Here is a 15,195-nt window from a genome sequence, read left to right on the forward strand (position 1 = left end):
CATTTCCAATAAAGATGACCTTTTTTTGGAAAATAACTGAACTTTAATGTTGCAGTGCTCTATAATACTAAAACAACTGAAAACTATATATTTTGCTATACTACTACAGATTCAAATGTTTTAATTATTGCATTTAGGCCAAGGAAAGGGATTAAATGTATGGAAAATGTTGATGTGGAAGAATGTTTTTAATAGACCTATTACTGAATAAATATTACAAAAGTAAAGTAATAAACAATTGAGTCACCAAATAAAATGTTGAATGGAGAGACAACACAACTGCAAAAAAATGCAAGAACAACAAGAGTTGTAAGAGTAAATATGAAGTTGTGGACGCGAGGTTGATTCGCCTATTTTGATTATGGAATTATGGTTTTTGACAGGAACTGGCCGAGACATTGTTTAAGGGCGGAGCTTTCCACGGTGCTGTTACAAGTGCGCACGCGCAAAAGTGTGACCGCGCAGTTCCTTTTGCCCAAGACGTTTGAAAGCTTGCACGGCGATCGCGAACGTGAACTGACTGATTTCTACTGCTGCATCTTGTCAACACTGACAGATCACAATTTCCGTGACGGTAAGAATGTCTGCTATTATATTCAGTGGCTGGGATATCAAAATCGCACACTGATCTCACCGGCAATAAGAGGAATGCGCTGACTTTATCCTTACATTAGCAGGTTAGCGCTAAGGCTAGCCTATGTTCTATTACCAGGTGTTGACTCTCCTTATTTTTCTTCCGATCGCGCCTTTAGGGCAGGGATACAATAATGATACATCAAAAAGTTGTTTATTTTTTATTGTTAATTTTTTTTTAATTGTTTTTGACGTGACTACCGATCACTTTTCCAGTGGTTAAGCTGATCTGGAGTCAGCCCTATCGCTGAGGCAATGGAGGAGTGTAGCGTGTGTGGCTAACTTAGCTGCTACGAGCTAACGTCAATGCTGGGCTTAATATTTGAATTATTAGGATCCAATGTTTTAATCATCGAGTGACAGCAGGACTGTACAGTGATAACCTCATCGTTCGTATTTTAAAAAACTGTTAATTCAGATCAACTCGACTGCATTGTGAATTCACAACACATTTTGAACGAGCCTTCTTGGTATTTTGAATGGCAGGGATTTTGTATCCATGGCCTGTGAGGGTCCTGGGTGAACTGGACCCACCCGATTTAGGGCAAACACGCACCCTAGACTCATCATCGCAAGGCGGATACAAACAAAACAACCACTAATTTGTCACCCACTTGTAGAAAAATTAATCACAGTAAAATGAGTGATGAAAATGTATAAGGAATGCAGCATAGTATTGTGGCTTTTTAACTTTTGAGAATGTAGTAGTGTAGCTATAGCAACCATGGCAATGGCATTTCCTTGATAAATGTTTATAAGGACTTCATGAAAAATAATTAGTAAAGTCCATAGAGAGCATCATACATGTTTACCTGGCAAGAACACAAGGTATTGAAGTTTTTCTGTTTATGATTTACGATAGCAAGACACACAATTAACTAAAGAATGTATGTAGATATTTACACATTACATTTTTCATAATTTTTAATCTATCATAGGGTGATTTGGTGAGTTTCATTGGTCATCTGTCAATTAAAGGTTACATGTATACAAACAACCTTTTAGCAGTGATGTTTAAAACAAATCTTTTCTTTCACCAAGCAATCATGGAATTGAATGATGCCAACCTACAAATCCTCACAGAGTTCCTCAGGAAAACACTAAACCCAGACCCAACTGTCAGACGTCCAGGTAAGATGAGCAGGACTACTTTCCATAAAAAAATGAATATACAAACATTTATATTGTCATGCTTTTTTCATACACATTTGGAAAACCATTAAATATACACGCATTTGAATACTTAATGTATTGTATAGATGGCTTGTGAATGACCTGCTTTGTATTCTTTGTGTCAAAGCTGAAAAGTTTCTTGAATCGGTGGAGGGAAATCAGAACTACCCTTTACTACTCCTTACTTTGCTCGAAAAGTCCCAAGACAATGTTATTCGGGTCTGTGCAGCTGTTACATTTAAAAACTATATCAAAAGGAACTGGCGAATTGTGAGTTTTGCCCCCTTTTTTTGTCATTGATTGTAAACATCTGTTATGACTGTCCTGATTTATGATGTTTCGCCAAAAGATTGAAGATGAGCCCAACAAAATTTCGGAACAAGACCGAACAGCAGTCAAAGCAAATATTGTTAATCTGATGCTTAGCAGTCCAGAACAGATTCAGAAACAGGTAAACCATCCTATTTAAACTTTTTCACTTGTTGTTGTCTGTTTTTGAGCCTCTCTCTGTTGGTCTTTTCAGTTAAGTGATGCTATTAGCATCATTGGAAGAGAAGACTTCCCTCAGAAATGGCCAGACCTTCTAACCGAGATGGTGACACGCTTTGGAAGTGGAGACTTCCATATTATCAATGGAGTACTCCGCACTGCGCACTCTCTCTTCAAGAGGTAAAGCTAATTTCTGGAAAAGTCTTATAGGCATTCTAACCCAGTATATGCACTAAATATAATACTACATTACGCAATACAAACCTCTATATTATTCACCCAACCTTTAGAAAGATCCACATTATACTGAATGATTCTTGCTTCATTTCGTGTTTGTTTATCGTTCCCAGGTATCGTCATGAATTTAAGTCAAATGAGCTTTGGTCGGAGATCAAACTAGTTCTTGAAACCTTTGCTTCACCACTGACTGAGTTGTTCAAGGTTTGTCTCGAATATTTCTCTTGTATTAAACCTTCCAGCAATTCATGCACCTTTTTGAAGCAACACTGTCAATAGTTACCGTGAGTATTGTTTTTTGTTGCAGGCCACTATTGAGTTGTGTCAGACTCATGCCACTGATGTCAATGCCTTGAAAGTTCTCTTCTCCTCACTCGCGCTGATCTCCAAGCTTTTCTACAGTCTTAACTTTCAGGTCTGTTCTGCTCTTCCAATTTACCAATAAAACAAACAAAACAAAAAATGTAAACCCTCAACTGATGGACACTTGTCAAGAATTTCGTTTGTCCAGGTTAGCCATAAAAATGTTTGTTAAAAGGACCTGATTTTTCCATCTCAATAGTAATATGCCTAAACAGTTCCTGTATCATCACATTATTTAGGGAGGGGATGACATAAATAGGTCACGTGACAAACATTCAATCATTCAATGCTTCGTAACTTTAAGACAGGGGTGTCAGACTCGGGTTGGTTCGCGGGCCGCTTTAACGTCAACTTGATTTCACGTGAGCCGGACCATTTTAGATATAATATTTAGATTTTTTTTAATAAATGGATTAAAAGAACGGGACTAAATGCCCTGAATATTCAGTTTTTTTATAGGTCTAAAACAATGTTTATATTATCCTTTTTTATATATTTGTAGATTTTACAAAATGATTTTTGAACTAGAAACACAGGAAAAAAATGATTAAAAAAATTACAATTATTGATTTAAAAGGGGGAAAATTAGGAAATTTAATATTCATCTATACTCCATTTTATTTTGATCCTAAAACAGAAAGTCAGCACTCATGATTTACTTTCCCGGGCCACACAAAATGATGCGGCGGGCCAGATTTGGCCCCCGGGCTGCCACTTTGACATGGGCTTTAAGCCATTGACTTCAAGCCATTGACTTCCTTGATTATGTATTTACTTCTCCAAAATCTGTCCCACAGGACCTTCCTGAGTTTTTTGAGGATAACATGGAAACCTGGATGACCAATTTCCACGCGCTTCTAACTTTGGATAATAAACTTTTACAAACGGATGTAAGTGTGCTTGCTTCAGGAAAAATACTTTAAAAAAAAAAAAAAATGTTTTTCATTTGAGCTCAAATTTGCATTCTAATGTTCATGAAGAAGATTTGAAGTGTCGGTTGTTTTGATTACTTAGGATGAGGAGGAAGCAGGTCTCCTTGAGCTTTTGAAGTCACAGATCTGTGACAACGCTGCACTTTATGCTCAAAAGTATGACGAAGAGTTTCAACCATATCTTCCTCGATTTGTCACTGCCATCTGGAACCTTTTAGTTTCTACAGGACAAGAAGTTAAATATGACCTGGTACGGTTAAGCATTAAAATTTGCAGTGTTTTCAATTCTCTTTTAAGACTAGCATTTAACCCCTTTTCTTGTTCGATAACAGCTTGTGAGCAACGCCATCCAATTTTTGGCTTCAGTCTGTGAGAGACCACATTACAAAAATCTATTTGAGGATCAGAATACACTAACAAGCATTTGCGAAAAGGTCATTGTGCCCAATATGGAGTTCAGAAGTAAGTGATTTTTTTTTAGTTTTGTTTGATGCTGTCTAGGAATGTGCTTACATTCATTGACCTTTGACCCTGTCTTCTATCTATTATAAGGTGCGGATGAGGAGGCTTTTGAGGATAACTCTGAAGAATACATCCGGAGGGACCTTGAAGGCTCCGGTAAATATGAAATCATTGTCCTGATGCCGTCCTTATTTTTGAGGGATTGATTCAATTCGTTGAGTTTTCAAAATAGATGAATTTTTCTCACCAAATGTAATATTTATTGGTTTGTAACATGTTTGAATTTTTGTGGCAAGCAACGCTCTGCAATCTTAACTCTCCCCAAATTGTTCACCCCCCGTCTTTCTTTTGTCAGATATCGATACTCGTCGTAGGGCAGCCTGTGACTTGGTAAGGGGTCTCTGTAAATTTTTTGAGGGGCCAGTCACAGCCATATTCTCTGGATACGTGAACTCGATGCTGGCCGAATACGCAAAGAACCCTGGCGCCAACTGGAAACACAAAGATGCCGCCATCTATTTAGTCACGTCACTGGCATCCAAGGCACAGACGCAGAAGGTGATGACTTTGTTTAGCGGATTATTGTATGATGATTACATTTGCATAATTGGTTCTTTATTTTCATCTCACAGCATGGAATTACTCAAGCCAATGAACTGGTGAATTTGACAGAGTTCTTTGTGAATCACATTCTAACAGACCTAAAATCTGCTAATGGTAAGATGCCTTAGTTTTATGTGTGTTTGGAATACTTTTTTAATTATTATTATTTTTGGGGAATACCTCAATCTAAAAGAACAAAAATGTTTTTTCCCGCTTTGTTAGAAGTTTGGTGAAGGCCTTTTCCCTGTTCCAAAATGTTTATTCATTATGTATTCTGTATCTAACTTTGAAATTAATACACTTAATGTCATTGCAGTCAATGAATTCCCCGTGTTAAAATCAGATGCCATCAAATACGTGATGATCTTTAGAAGCCAGGTATGCTGAAACCTTTGGTGTCCTTGTAGCATAATTGTCTGAATTCTAAATAATTGTTAAAAACCTTGCCCTTGTCTTTCAGCTTCCTAAGGAGCAGCTTCTGCAAGCTGTTCCTCTCTTAATATCTCACTTGCAAGCTGAGAGCACTGTTGAACACACGTATGCTGCCCATGCATTGGAGAGGCTGTTTACTATGAGGGGCCCAAACAATACAACACTGTGAGAGTCAGACTATCTAATTTTTATATGTTCCGAAAGACCCTTCTCTTGCTGTAAAATGGTCATTGGCAAAACACTGAAATAATGCATTATGCTCAAGGTTGCACTTTCAGAAATCGCTATATGTAGTGCATTCTGGATTTAATATTAAAATATTGGTATTCAAAAAGTCACCATCGGGACATAGCTACTTATATGTTGACTCTGCTGTGAAACTCCTTTTGCCTTTGCCTGTTTGTCAGCATCACTCCGGTAGAGATGGCACCTTTTACTGAAATGCTCCTCACCAACCTCTTCAAGGCAATGGCACTTCCTGGTTCATCGGAGAATGAATACATCATGAAAGGTACGCTAGACTTATAAATATTCTCGCCAGGCAAGTGTTTAGTTAATGTTGCCTTTTCTTTTTGGTTTCTCAAGCCATCATGCGGAGCTTTTCACTACTCCAGGAATCCATTGTTCTTTACATCCCCACTCTAATTGATCAGCTCACTCAGAAGCTTCTTTTAGTCAGCAAGGTAATGCATACACCCACTGTTGGCATCAGCACCACATCTTTAGGCCTATTTGGAATGCACTTAGTCTTGTTGTATGTCACTTTCAGAACCCCAGCAAGCCTCACTTTAATCACTACCTGTTTGAGTCCCTTTGCCTGTCTGTCCGGATCACGTGCAAGGCTAACCCCGCCACTGTTGGCAGCTTCGAGGAAGCGCTCTTCCCCGTTTTCACAGAGATCCTCCAGAACGATGTCCAGGGTCAGTGTCCTCTATCTATGGTTTTGCTAAACACTTTCCAGCTGATTTAGATCGATGCCTTTTATCCTCTCCATTGTGTTTTGTTGCAGAGTTTCTCCCGTACGTGTTTCAAGTGATGTCTCTCCTCTTGGAGATGCATTCCAACTCCATTCCCTCTTCCTACATGGCGTTATTCCCTCACCTGCTGCAGCCTGTGCTCTGGGAACGCACGGGCAACATCCCCCCTCTGGTGCGCCTGCTTCAGGCCTACATGGAAAAGGGGGGAGCCACTATTGCTGCGTCAGCTGCTGACAAAATTGTATGTGATGGCACTTTGGAAAACACAAAGGATAAAAACAATGTAGCTGTTCACACTTTTTTTTTCTCGTCAGCCTGGACTACTTGGTGTTTTTCAAAAGCTAATTGCCTCCAAAGCCAATGACCATCAAGGATTTTACTTGCTGAACAGCATCATCGAACACATGCCCCCGTAAGTCAGCTAACACATCAGCTTCTTTAAATTGAGTGGCTGTCGTTGACTTGTTTTCTTGTTACGCTTTTGTCAGAGAGTCTCTCACGCAGTACACGAAACAGGTCTTCATTTTGCTGTTCCAGAGACTCCAAAGCTCCAAAACCACTAAGTTTATCAAAAGTACGTACATTTGTTTAGCTTCAGCTCCCTGAACCTCTAGAGCAGGGGTGTCAGACTCTGGTTGGTTTGCGGGCCGCTTTAACGTCAACTTGATTTTACGTGGGCCAGACCATTTTAGATATAATATTTAGATTTTTTTAATAAATGGATTAAAAGAATGGGATTAAAATCCCTGAATATTCAGTTTTTTTATAGATCTAAAATAATGTTTATTTGAGCTTTTTAAAAAATATATTTTTAGATTTTACAAAATGATTTTTGAACTTAAAACACAGGAAAAATGGATTAAAAAATTACAATTATTGATTTAAAAGGGGGAAAATCAGGAAATTTAATATACATATATACTCTTCATTTTAATTTGATCCTAAAACAGAAAGTCGGCACTCATGATTTACTTTCCCGGGCCACACAAAATGATGCGGCGGGCCAGATTTGGCCCCCAGGCCGCCACTTTGACACGTGCTCTAGAGAGTTATTTCAAATACAGCCGTTTGTTTATTAACTTATGGCTTTTTAACGCTTCCTTATTGTATCACGCTCATAGGTTTCTTGGTATTTGTCAACCTCTATTGTGTCAAGTACGGAGCTATTGCACTACAGGAGATTTTTGACAGCATACAACCAAAGTAAGTGTATTTTGTATTCATCACCATTGATCCAAATCTAATTGCACTGTAAAGTCAACCTGACCACTTCATATTTATTGCACATGTTGCCCTTTGCCATAGCGCAATTCTCTTCATGGGAAAAAGGCTGTCTTTTATGTGGCTGCATTTATTATTTTCAATCACTGATTGGAAACCTTTCATGTTGAGTCGAGTGTTTTCTGAAATTTTAATTAAATGGATACTAAGTATATTCATTGAGGATATGTGACTTACACACTTATTGAATGTTTCCAAATGCCTCCTTTTCTGTCTCGGTTTGGATTTTCTTTTATTGCATTCTGTTAAGTTGAGTGAGGCATTTGTACAATTTTGTTTGCACTAAAACCTATTTAATCATGCATTAGCTGCAGGTCTAATGTCTCCAAAGTGACATTTTGAACACGTTGAACTCAATTTCAACTCTTTATACCAAGTTAAATTCCAACCAATGTGTCATCCTAAATCCCCACCCTTTGTTTTCCTCGACAGAATGTTTGGGATGGTTTTGGAGAAAATCATTATTCCAGAGGTTCAGAAAGTGTCTGGATCAGTTGAGAAAAAGATCTGCGCTGTGGGCATAACAAAGATTCTCACTGAATGTCCTGCCATGATGGACACAGAATATACTAAGCTTTGGTAAGCAAATAACCCCACCTATATTTATTTAGCAGCTGGATGGTAACTACTTGCAGGCAGTCTTAAAAGGCATTGAATTCATTATATTCAAAGTTAAGCCATAGTTTGCATTGAGCCCTTAAATACAAAAAATATAAATTAAGATTTTAAAACCTTGTGTTTTAGCTTCCAACTAGATATTAAGTGAATTTGAGAAAGTAGAGCCATATGCACCCATCAGTAGAGCCACATATGGCTCCCGAGCCATTGGTTCCCTACCCCTGGACTAGACCATACTACTTGATACCCTGATGCGTTTCAATTACAAACACCATTAAAATTGAATTTAACTTGTCTTGACCTGTCGGAACCCTGCAGTAGTTTGTACCATTCCAAATTTGAAATTCACTAAATGTACAACATAGTGAACTCAGAATGTTCTTGGTCAGGACTCCACTGCTCCAAGCCCTCATCGGTCTCTTCGAGCTGCCTGAAGATGACAGCATCCCAGACGACGAGCATTTTATTGACATTGAAGACACACCCGGATATCAAACCGCATTCTCGCAGCTGGCCTTTGCTGGGAAGAAGGAGCACGATCCCATCGGCGAAGCTGTCGGCAATCCTAGAGTATTGTTGGCTCATTCGCTCCACAAGCTTTCTACAGCCTGTCCAGGAAGGGTATGTTTTCAGAGGCTAAACTTTTTTTATTAGGGCTTCTGTAACTCTTTCTAAAAATATATATTTGTTGTAGGTTCCATCGATGCTGAGTAGCAGTTTGAACGCCGACGCCCTCCGGTTCCTGCAGGCTTATTTACAGGGAGCCAACGTACAACTGGTCTGAATGCCAATGTGGTTCAGTTCAAAAGGACACAATGGAAACTACCCAGCAGTTCATTGTTGGCTCATTAGTTTTTAAATGTTTTAAAGACCATGACCAAACGCCAGCTTAACACAGTATTGGTTTTTGAGCTCTGGCGTTTGTTGTAAACCAAATGTTGGAAAAGGAAACGAGCAAGACGTCATCACTTGGTCCTACAGCAGCTGCAGAAAAAGGATAAGAATACTTTTTTTGTATCTTTGAATTTTGTGTTGCATGTTTCCTGTAGCTTTGTTGTCTGTTTAGACACTGATTTTCATGTGAATAAAAAGAGGCACTTGTATAGATTGGTTATGGCCTCTGCATTACTTTGGATCTGTGCAGTCTTTTCCAATGTCAATTGTTTTACATTCTATAATTTTGGGCTGCTCCAATTTCAGGAATACGCAATCTTCATTCTGATGATGTGTGACTAGTTTGCTGTTTCAAATCTTGGCCAAAAATGGAGACCATCAGATCACTGTTTTATTGCTTTTATCATGTCCTGAGATTTCTTGTAAAAATAAATAGTTCCCACTGAAATCTGTCGTAATCGTACATTCCATTTCACTGAAAACTTACTTTTATATTAATACTGAGAACAGATTTCAGTAAGATTTAACATGGCCGTTAGATGTCCTCTGTTCAACATTCTTGATAAAAGGTAGCATGCATTTGTCTCCTCCCATGAAGCGGTACGTGGCAACATTTGCGTCCCAGGGTAGTAAACTACAGAGGAAAAAGTACAAAATGAGTCTCTGACTTGGCTTGAACATGTCAATACTCTGGTCAACTATTAAACAGGCAAAGTGAAATGTGAGCTGCACTTACGCTCGAGTCACAAATGGGATGTACATAAGTCGAGGGATGCAGATCATTTGCTGTTCTGCTAAAATGGCTGTCATGGACTGCTGAACGGTGTACAGAGGCTCCAATGGTGGGATGAGACCGCGAAGCTCCTTCCTGAAAAACAAATGTTTTCTTTAAGAAGCGGAGGGGCTCATGATCTGTGACCCAATTGAACCGTGCCAGTGAAAGAATAGAATGGTGTAATACAGAATGTCACCTTATCTCGCAGCCTGCAAACATTCCCGTGTCCACAATGTAAGGGCAAACTAGAGTGGTTTTTATTCCATTCAGTTCTTCTGCTAACAACTCATGGGTCAGCGATTCGTGGAAGCCGACGGCTCCAAATTTACTGGCACAGTAATCCTGCAGGGACAGGGTCAATATCAGCATTTTGAAGAAAAAAAATAAGACACTGATAGTGTTTAAAATGAGTACAATGATAACCATTAATTAGGTTATGTACAGTTATAGATGCACTTTGTTTGTATCCTCAAATTGCATTACAATAATTCAAAGATAAAATGAAGTTTGAGTCTCATGCATTTTTTAAATGTTTCATTTGGTCATTCTCATGGACTGAATGACCCTGCATAGGAATTGTGGTAGGCAAACTACGCATAAGAGAAAAACTATCTTACCTCCACACATGCGGTGCTAAAGAGGCCAAGGGCACTGGCAACAGTTATGATGTGACCGTGATTCTTTGCCTTCATCTGCGGCAGGAAGGCCTTGGTCATCTAAATTTAGAAATAATTTTAGAATGATGGATCACTTTGAAAGTACATTGTTCTTGCAATATGCAGTTTAACTTTTTCCGTTAAGGACTTTGGAAAACACCTAAAAACTTGTCAAGGTTATGAACATGGCACGAGAGGAACCAAATATTAGACGTCTTTGGAATATTGTAGACTCGTGGAGGTGTACCTAATGTTGTGACTTGGAATTTACTATGAAAATATGTTGTGCTCTTATAATGAGCTTTCATATTTTAGCACAAGACCAGGGGATATAATAGGATCAACATTTGAATCACATGCCTTAACTGCTTGTTATGAATGGTATGAAAACTACCCTACAGCAGGGGTGGGCAAAGAATAAATTTCCTGAGGTCTGTCCAGCTCTACTGGAAATTCAGTGCCCATACACATCGACTATGAAGGCTTCCTTCACACTCCAGTGCACAAATACCGACTGAATAGATGTTGCATAATGCGTGTCAGGCGATTAGATGGGTGCATGTGGTTCCCCCATCTATGTGATACAAATACACAAAGAGGAATTCTTTCAGGTACTATGTAGCACCCTTTCTTGCCCTGTGAAGCTCCGAATGGTTCCTGGAGATTATATTCATGGTGTAGGAAATACAGTGTATATTATTATTATAAGTATTATCGTTAATATCACTTTTGGTGTCTCTACCAGGAGTATAAATCACCAATTCCATGGCGATACTATATATGCTGAAATAATAAAATGTGAAATGTCCCCCGATTTGATTCAAGGGCCTTGAATAATACAATATAGGACAACATTTTGATAGTAATTAACACAGTGCCCAATTTTTTTTTCAAGGGCCGCTTCAAATACAAACAAACAAACAATGCAAAGGCCAACTTGAAATCCCTCCACTTTTATTTGTCAAACAGGCTCAAAATCAGGTAGAAACACTTTTGCGATGATACATTCAATCCAAATTAGATTGATTGACTTAACAGCAATGAAACATAATCAGGCAATAGCAGCCTCCCCCATTTAATGTGTATAACTGTCAATGACATGCAAACTCCACACATTGAGGTCCGACCTGGGATCGAACCCTCGACCCCAGAACTGTGTGTACATATAGATGAATCGTTCCACCCATAATATGTATGTTTTTCTCAGGCTTCACTCCTAAGGAGCATCTACCATTATCAAAGAGTTTGCTTCTCACCCAGAACAAAGCATGGCAGTTGACGAGCAGAGTGCGCTCCAAAAGCTCATCGGGACACTCCAGCAGCCTCCTCCCGGCCACCACGCCCGCGTTGTTGACCAGCATGGAGACATCTCCGACCTCCGTCCTCACCCGCCCCGCCGCCTCGTAGATGCTCTCCCGCCGGGACAGGTCGACCGTGTAGGCGTGCACCTTGACGCCGAGCTCCCGGGCCAGCTGGGCGGTGCGCTCGTTGGCCGGCCCGTTGCAGTCCCACAGCACCAACTCGGCGCCCTCCTTGGCGAACTCCAGAGCGAAGAGGCGGCCCAGGGCGCCCCCGGCCCCGGTGATAAGGCACAACTCCCCGTCGATGCTCTTGAGCCTCGGCCGGATAATAGTCTGCACAACGGCGGCTAGGATGGCATAGGTCAGGTCGATGAGCATCAGAAGCAGATCCACGAGGATGATCATGGTGCTGCCTGCCACCAAGGAGAACTTTGTCGTGCGCTGCCGATGGCGATTGGATGAACATTTTATATAACCGGATTAGGATTTTCACTTGACGCTTGGCGGCACCAACAGAACAAGCCTTTTTTTCGTCCGATGTCAGAAAGTGAGTGACAAAGCAAGCCCCTGAGCCTTCATAACTCCACTCAGGCGGAGATTTATGATTTGCACACAATCCTTTATTTATTACTTCAGAATATTTCTGACAACCCATGACTGTTAGACTTCCCTGCCCCCCAAAATGTGTATAATTCCTTGGTTTATTAATGCTGCTGTGAAATGTAAACCTGTAGTACATGATTACAGTTTTTGATTCATTCACTTTCTGAACCGCTTATTCTCACAAGGTTCACAGGGGGTGCTGGAGCCTATCCCAGCTGACTTCGGGCTTCAGGTGGGGGACACCCTGAATTGGTGGCCAACCAATCGCAGGGCACGAGGAGACGGGCAACCACTCACGTTCACATTCATAGCAATGGGCAATTTAGAGTGTCCAACATGACTACCATGCATGTTTTTGGGATATGGGAGGAAACAGGAGTACCCATAGAAAACCCATGCAGGTCCGGGGAGAACACGCAAACTGCACACAGGTGGACAGACCTGAAATTCTGTTCCCAAATTATGTGGAAAGACAAATCTGCCCCCCAGGTCTCAGGTTTGATATCATACTTTTCCCCCCCTCAGTATTATGGATCAAAATAGCAATTTAAAAAAAATAAATGCTCCAGCACCCTTGCGAACCTTAGATAAGCAGAATTCATTACACCACTAAACAACATTTTTGTATGACCTAAGTCACATTTATTTTTATGAACATCTCTCAGTCAGTCACAATTATTTTATTTTCTAGACAAGCATTACTTCTGCTGTCCATGTGTAAGTAAACATTGTAGTATTATGAGTTATGAATGAAGTAAGATGTAAAGTGGATTATCCTTATCAGACTGCAATGTTAAGGTGATAAAGGTCTTAACACGTGCACACAAATCCCAAATATGTAGAATTTTTCTCATGCATAATGAGGAAAACAGGGACTTAAAAAGAAAAGACAAACAACAGCAGTTTTATGCAGTGTTATTTAAAGGGTATTTTTGTAATCTTTGGCAAAGTCTGAAGTTGCGACTGGAGTGGTCTGTTTATTCTTCGAATGTGGCTTACAACTATATATATATATATATATATATATATATATATATATATATATATATATATATATATATATATATATATATATATATATATATATATATATATATATATATATTTCGGGCTGCCAAAAATATAATATATACTGCATATTATATTCAGGTAATTTAGTTATTTTTGCCACCAAGTTAAAACTTGAGGTTAAAAGTCTGCCTGCCTTTCACTCCATCCATTATTTATACATCCTATCATCCAATAATGCATCCAGCAGTCATTCATATATTAATCGACCTTGAAAGGATTTGAGTGTATACTCATGTAAGACCACATGAGGGTACTGTAGTTTAAAAGTTGGTCATGAGTTGGACCCACAATCACTACAATCTCTCTTCCAATTTTGAGCTTTAAAGTTCTCATTTGTATTTAGTTTTTTGTTTTTTGTTTGCATTGGAAATACAAGATGCCAGAAAGTGAGACTCATGGAACTTAGTCTGGAATATCTCCTTTATTAATCACCTGTCAAAATGTGACAATTGCTTTAAAATTGCTCACCATCCCACAATTTAAGACTACATCATTGACTGTATTTACAAGGTCACTCTGTCAGGCAGCGCTACATGCGATGTTAACATTCTACAAAGGTAACTGGTATAATGTTTTTTTTGAAAGAAAACAATTACAACAAATATTTTTGACAGACATTAAAACTGTCAATACAGATCAAGACAATTAGGACTGAAGAGGTTACATTCACCCTGATGGCGGAGTGTTGTAATATTGGTTTAACTGAGCCATGTTGTTGCATTTATTTGTCTATTTGTCTTGTGTGGCTTGTTGTGTTTAAATAATAAGTCGTTAAATGACAGTATATTTGTTTTTTTAACAGCAAAAATAGGATTTAGCAACAAGGATCCTACTAATAGTGGATACCAACAGGACATAAAGGTATAAAAATGAGCAATGACACTAGAAGTTAATCCATAAAAGAACCAAATGATCATTTAAATAGATTATGCCTTGTGTAAAAGAAACTCTTTTGCTGAGAAGCTCATCTCCACTCAGATTTGCGACTATGTAAAGTATGTGTGATTGTGTGATGAATACTAATCGCCTTTCCCTGTGTGTCAGAACAACCTTTTCTCATTACAACCACTTTCTCTGCTTGACATGTAGACCGTAGTAGAATTGCTTTTTATTCCTCCTACAGGAAGTGGAGGAAAAATATTTAAATATATGTATTCTGCTACGGTAAATATATGAAAAAGTCTACATAAGCCCTGTTTAACTGCGAGAGGTTTTCTTACCCAAAAACAGATAAATAAATAATTTGAAAAAACGAGAATATGAGAGGGGACGTAAAAAAGAAATGGCTGATATCCTTGGTGCAAAAGTGTACAGGTCCTATCGGTATAATATAGTTTTCAAGGTTTGAAAAGTATGACATTACTAAGATTTGGATGCCATTCATACATATATCACAGAGGTCACCTATTCCCGTCCTCAAGGGCATCTATGCAGTCTGTTTTCCATATTTTATTTCCTAATACACCTGAATCAAATAATCAAGATTGTTTTGAGGCTTCTGCTGAGATTGTTGATGTGTTGATCATTTTATTCAGAAGAAAGTAGACATGGAAAACAGACCGGAGCTGCTGTCCCCTGATTTATTGTGCTGCTTATCCTCACATGGGTAACTGGGGTGCTGGAACAAAAATAAACAAAAATACACGTGGGCTACACTTATTACAATTATTGTCTTTCTGCTTTTTTTCCTTCCAT

The 15,195-nt window shown here is 39.0% G+C and overlaps 2 protein-coding genes across 2 annotated transcripts; one reads left to right on the forward strand and one right to left on the reverse strand.

Moving 5' to 3' along the window:
• The first annotated feature begins 420 nt into the window (after positions 1-420).
• On the forward strand, positions 421-9,542 carry cse1l (CSE1 chromosome segregation 1-like (yeast)). The gene is made up of 25 exons (XM_077603509.1): positions 421-574; positions 1,675-1,764; positions 1,934-2,076; positions 2,156-2,257; positions 2,330-2,475; positions 2,646-2,736; positions 2,840-2,947; positions 3,693-3,785; positions 3,910-4,077; positions 4,160-4,289; positions 4,380-4,445; positions 4,645-4,847; positions 4,922-5,006; positions 5,209-5,270; positions 5,353-5,489; positions 5,732-5,835; positions 5,910-6,007; positions 6,094-6,244; positions 6,334-6,542; positions 6,616-6,713; positions 6,790-6,875; positions 7,423-7,504; positions 8,015-8,161; positions 8,590-8,821; positions 8,895-9,542. The coding sequence occupies exons 2-25, from the start codon at positions 1,680-1,682 to the stop codon at positions 8,982-8,984; spliced, it is 2,916 nt and encodes a 971-aa protein (XP_077459635.1). The 5' UTR covers positions 421-574; positions 1,675-1,679; the 3' UTR covers positions 8,985-9,542.
• On the reverse strand, positions 9,464-12,388 carry LOC144076005 (retinol dehydrogenase 10-A-like). Its single transcript, XM_077603510.1, has 5 exons — positions 11,782-12,388; positions 10,487-10,585; positions 10,066-10,211; positions 9,831-9,962; positions 9,464-9,728 (listed from the first exon to the last, which is right to left on the reverse strand). Exons 1-5 carry the CDS (start codon positions 12,229-12,231, stop codon positions 9,608-9,610), a joined length of 948 nt encoding a protein of 315 aa, XP_077459636.1. The 5' UTR covers positions 12,232-12,388; the 3' UTR covers positions 9,464-9,607.
• Positions 12,389-15,195: the final 2,807 nt, after the last annotated feature.

This window comes from Stigmatopora argus, chromosome 6 (assembly GCF_051989625.1).
Source record: "Stigmatopora argus isolate UIUO_Sarg chromosome 6, RoL_Sarg_1.0, whole genome shotgun sequence".
Classification (NCBI taxonomy): domain Eukaryota; kingdom Metazoa; phylum Chordata; class Actinopteri; order Syngnathiformes; family Syngnathidae; genus Stigmatopora; species Stigmatopora argus.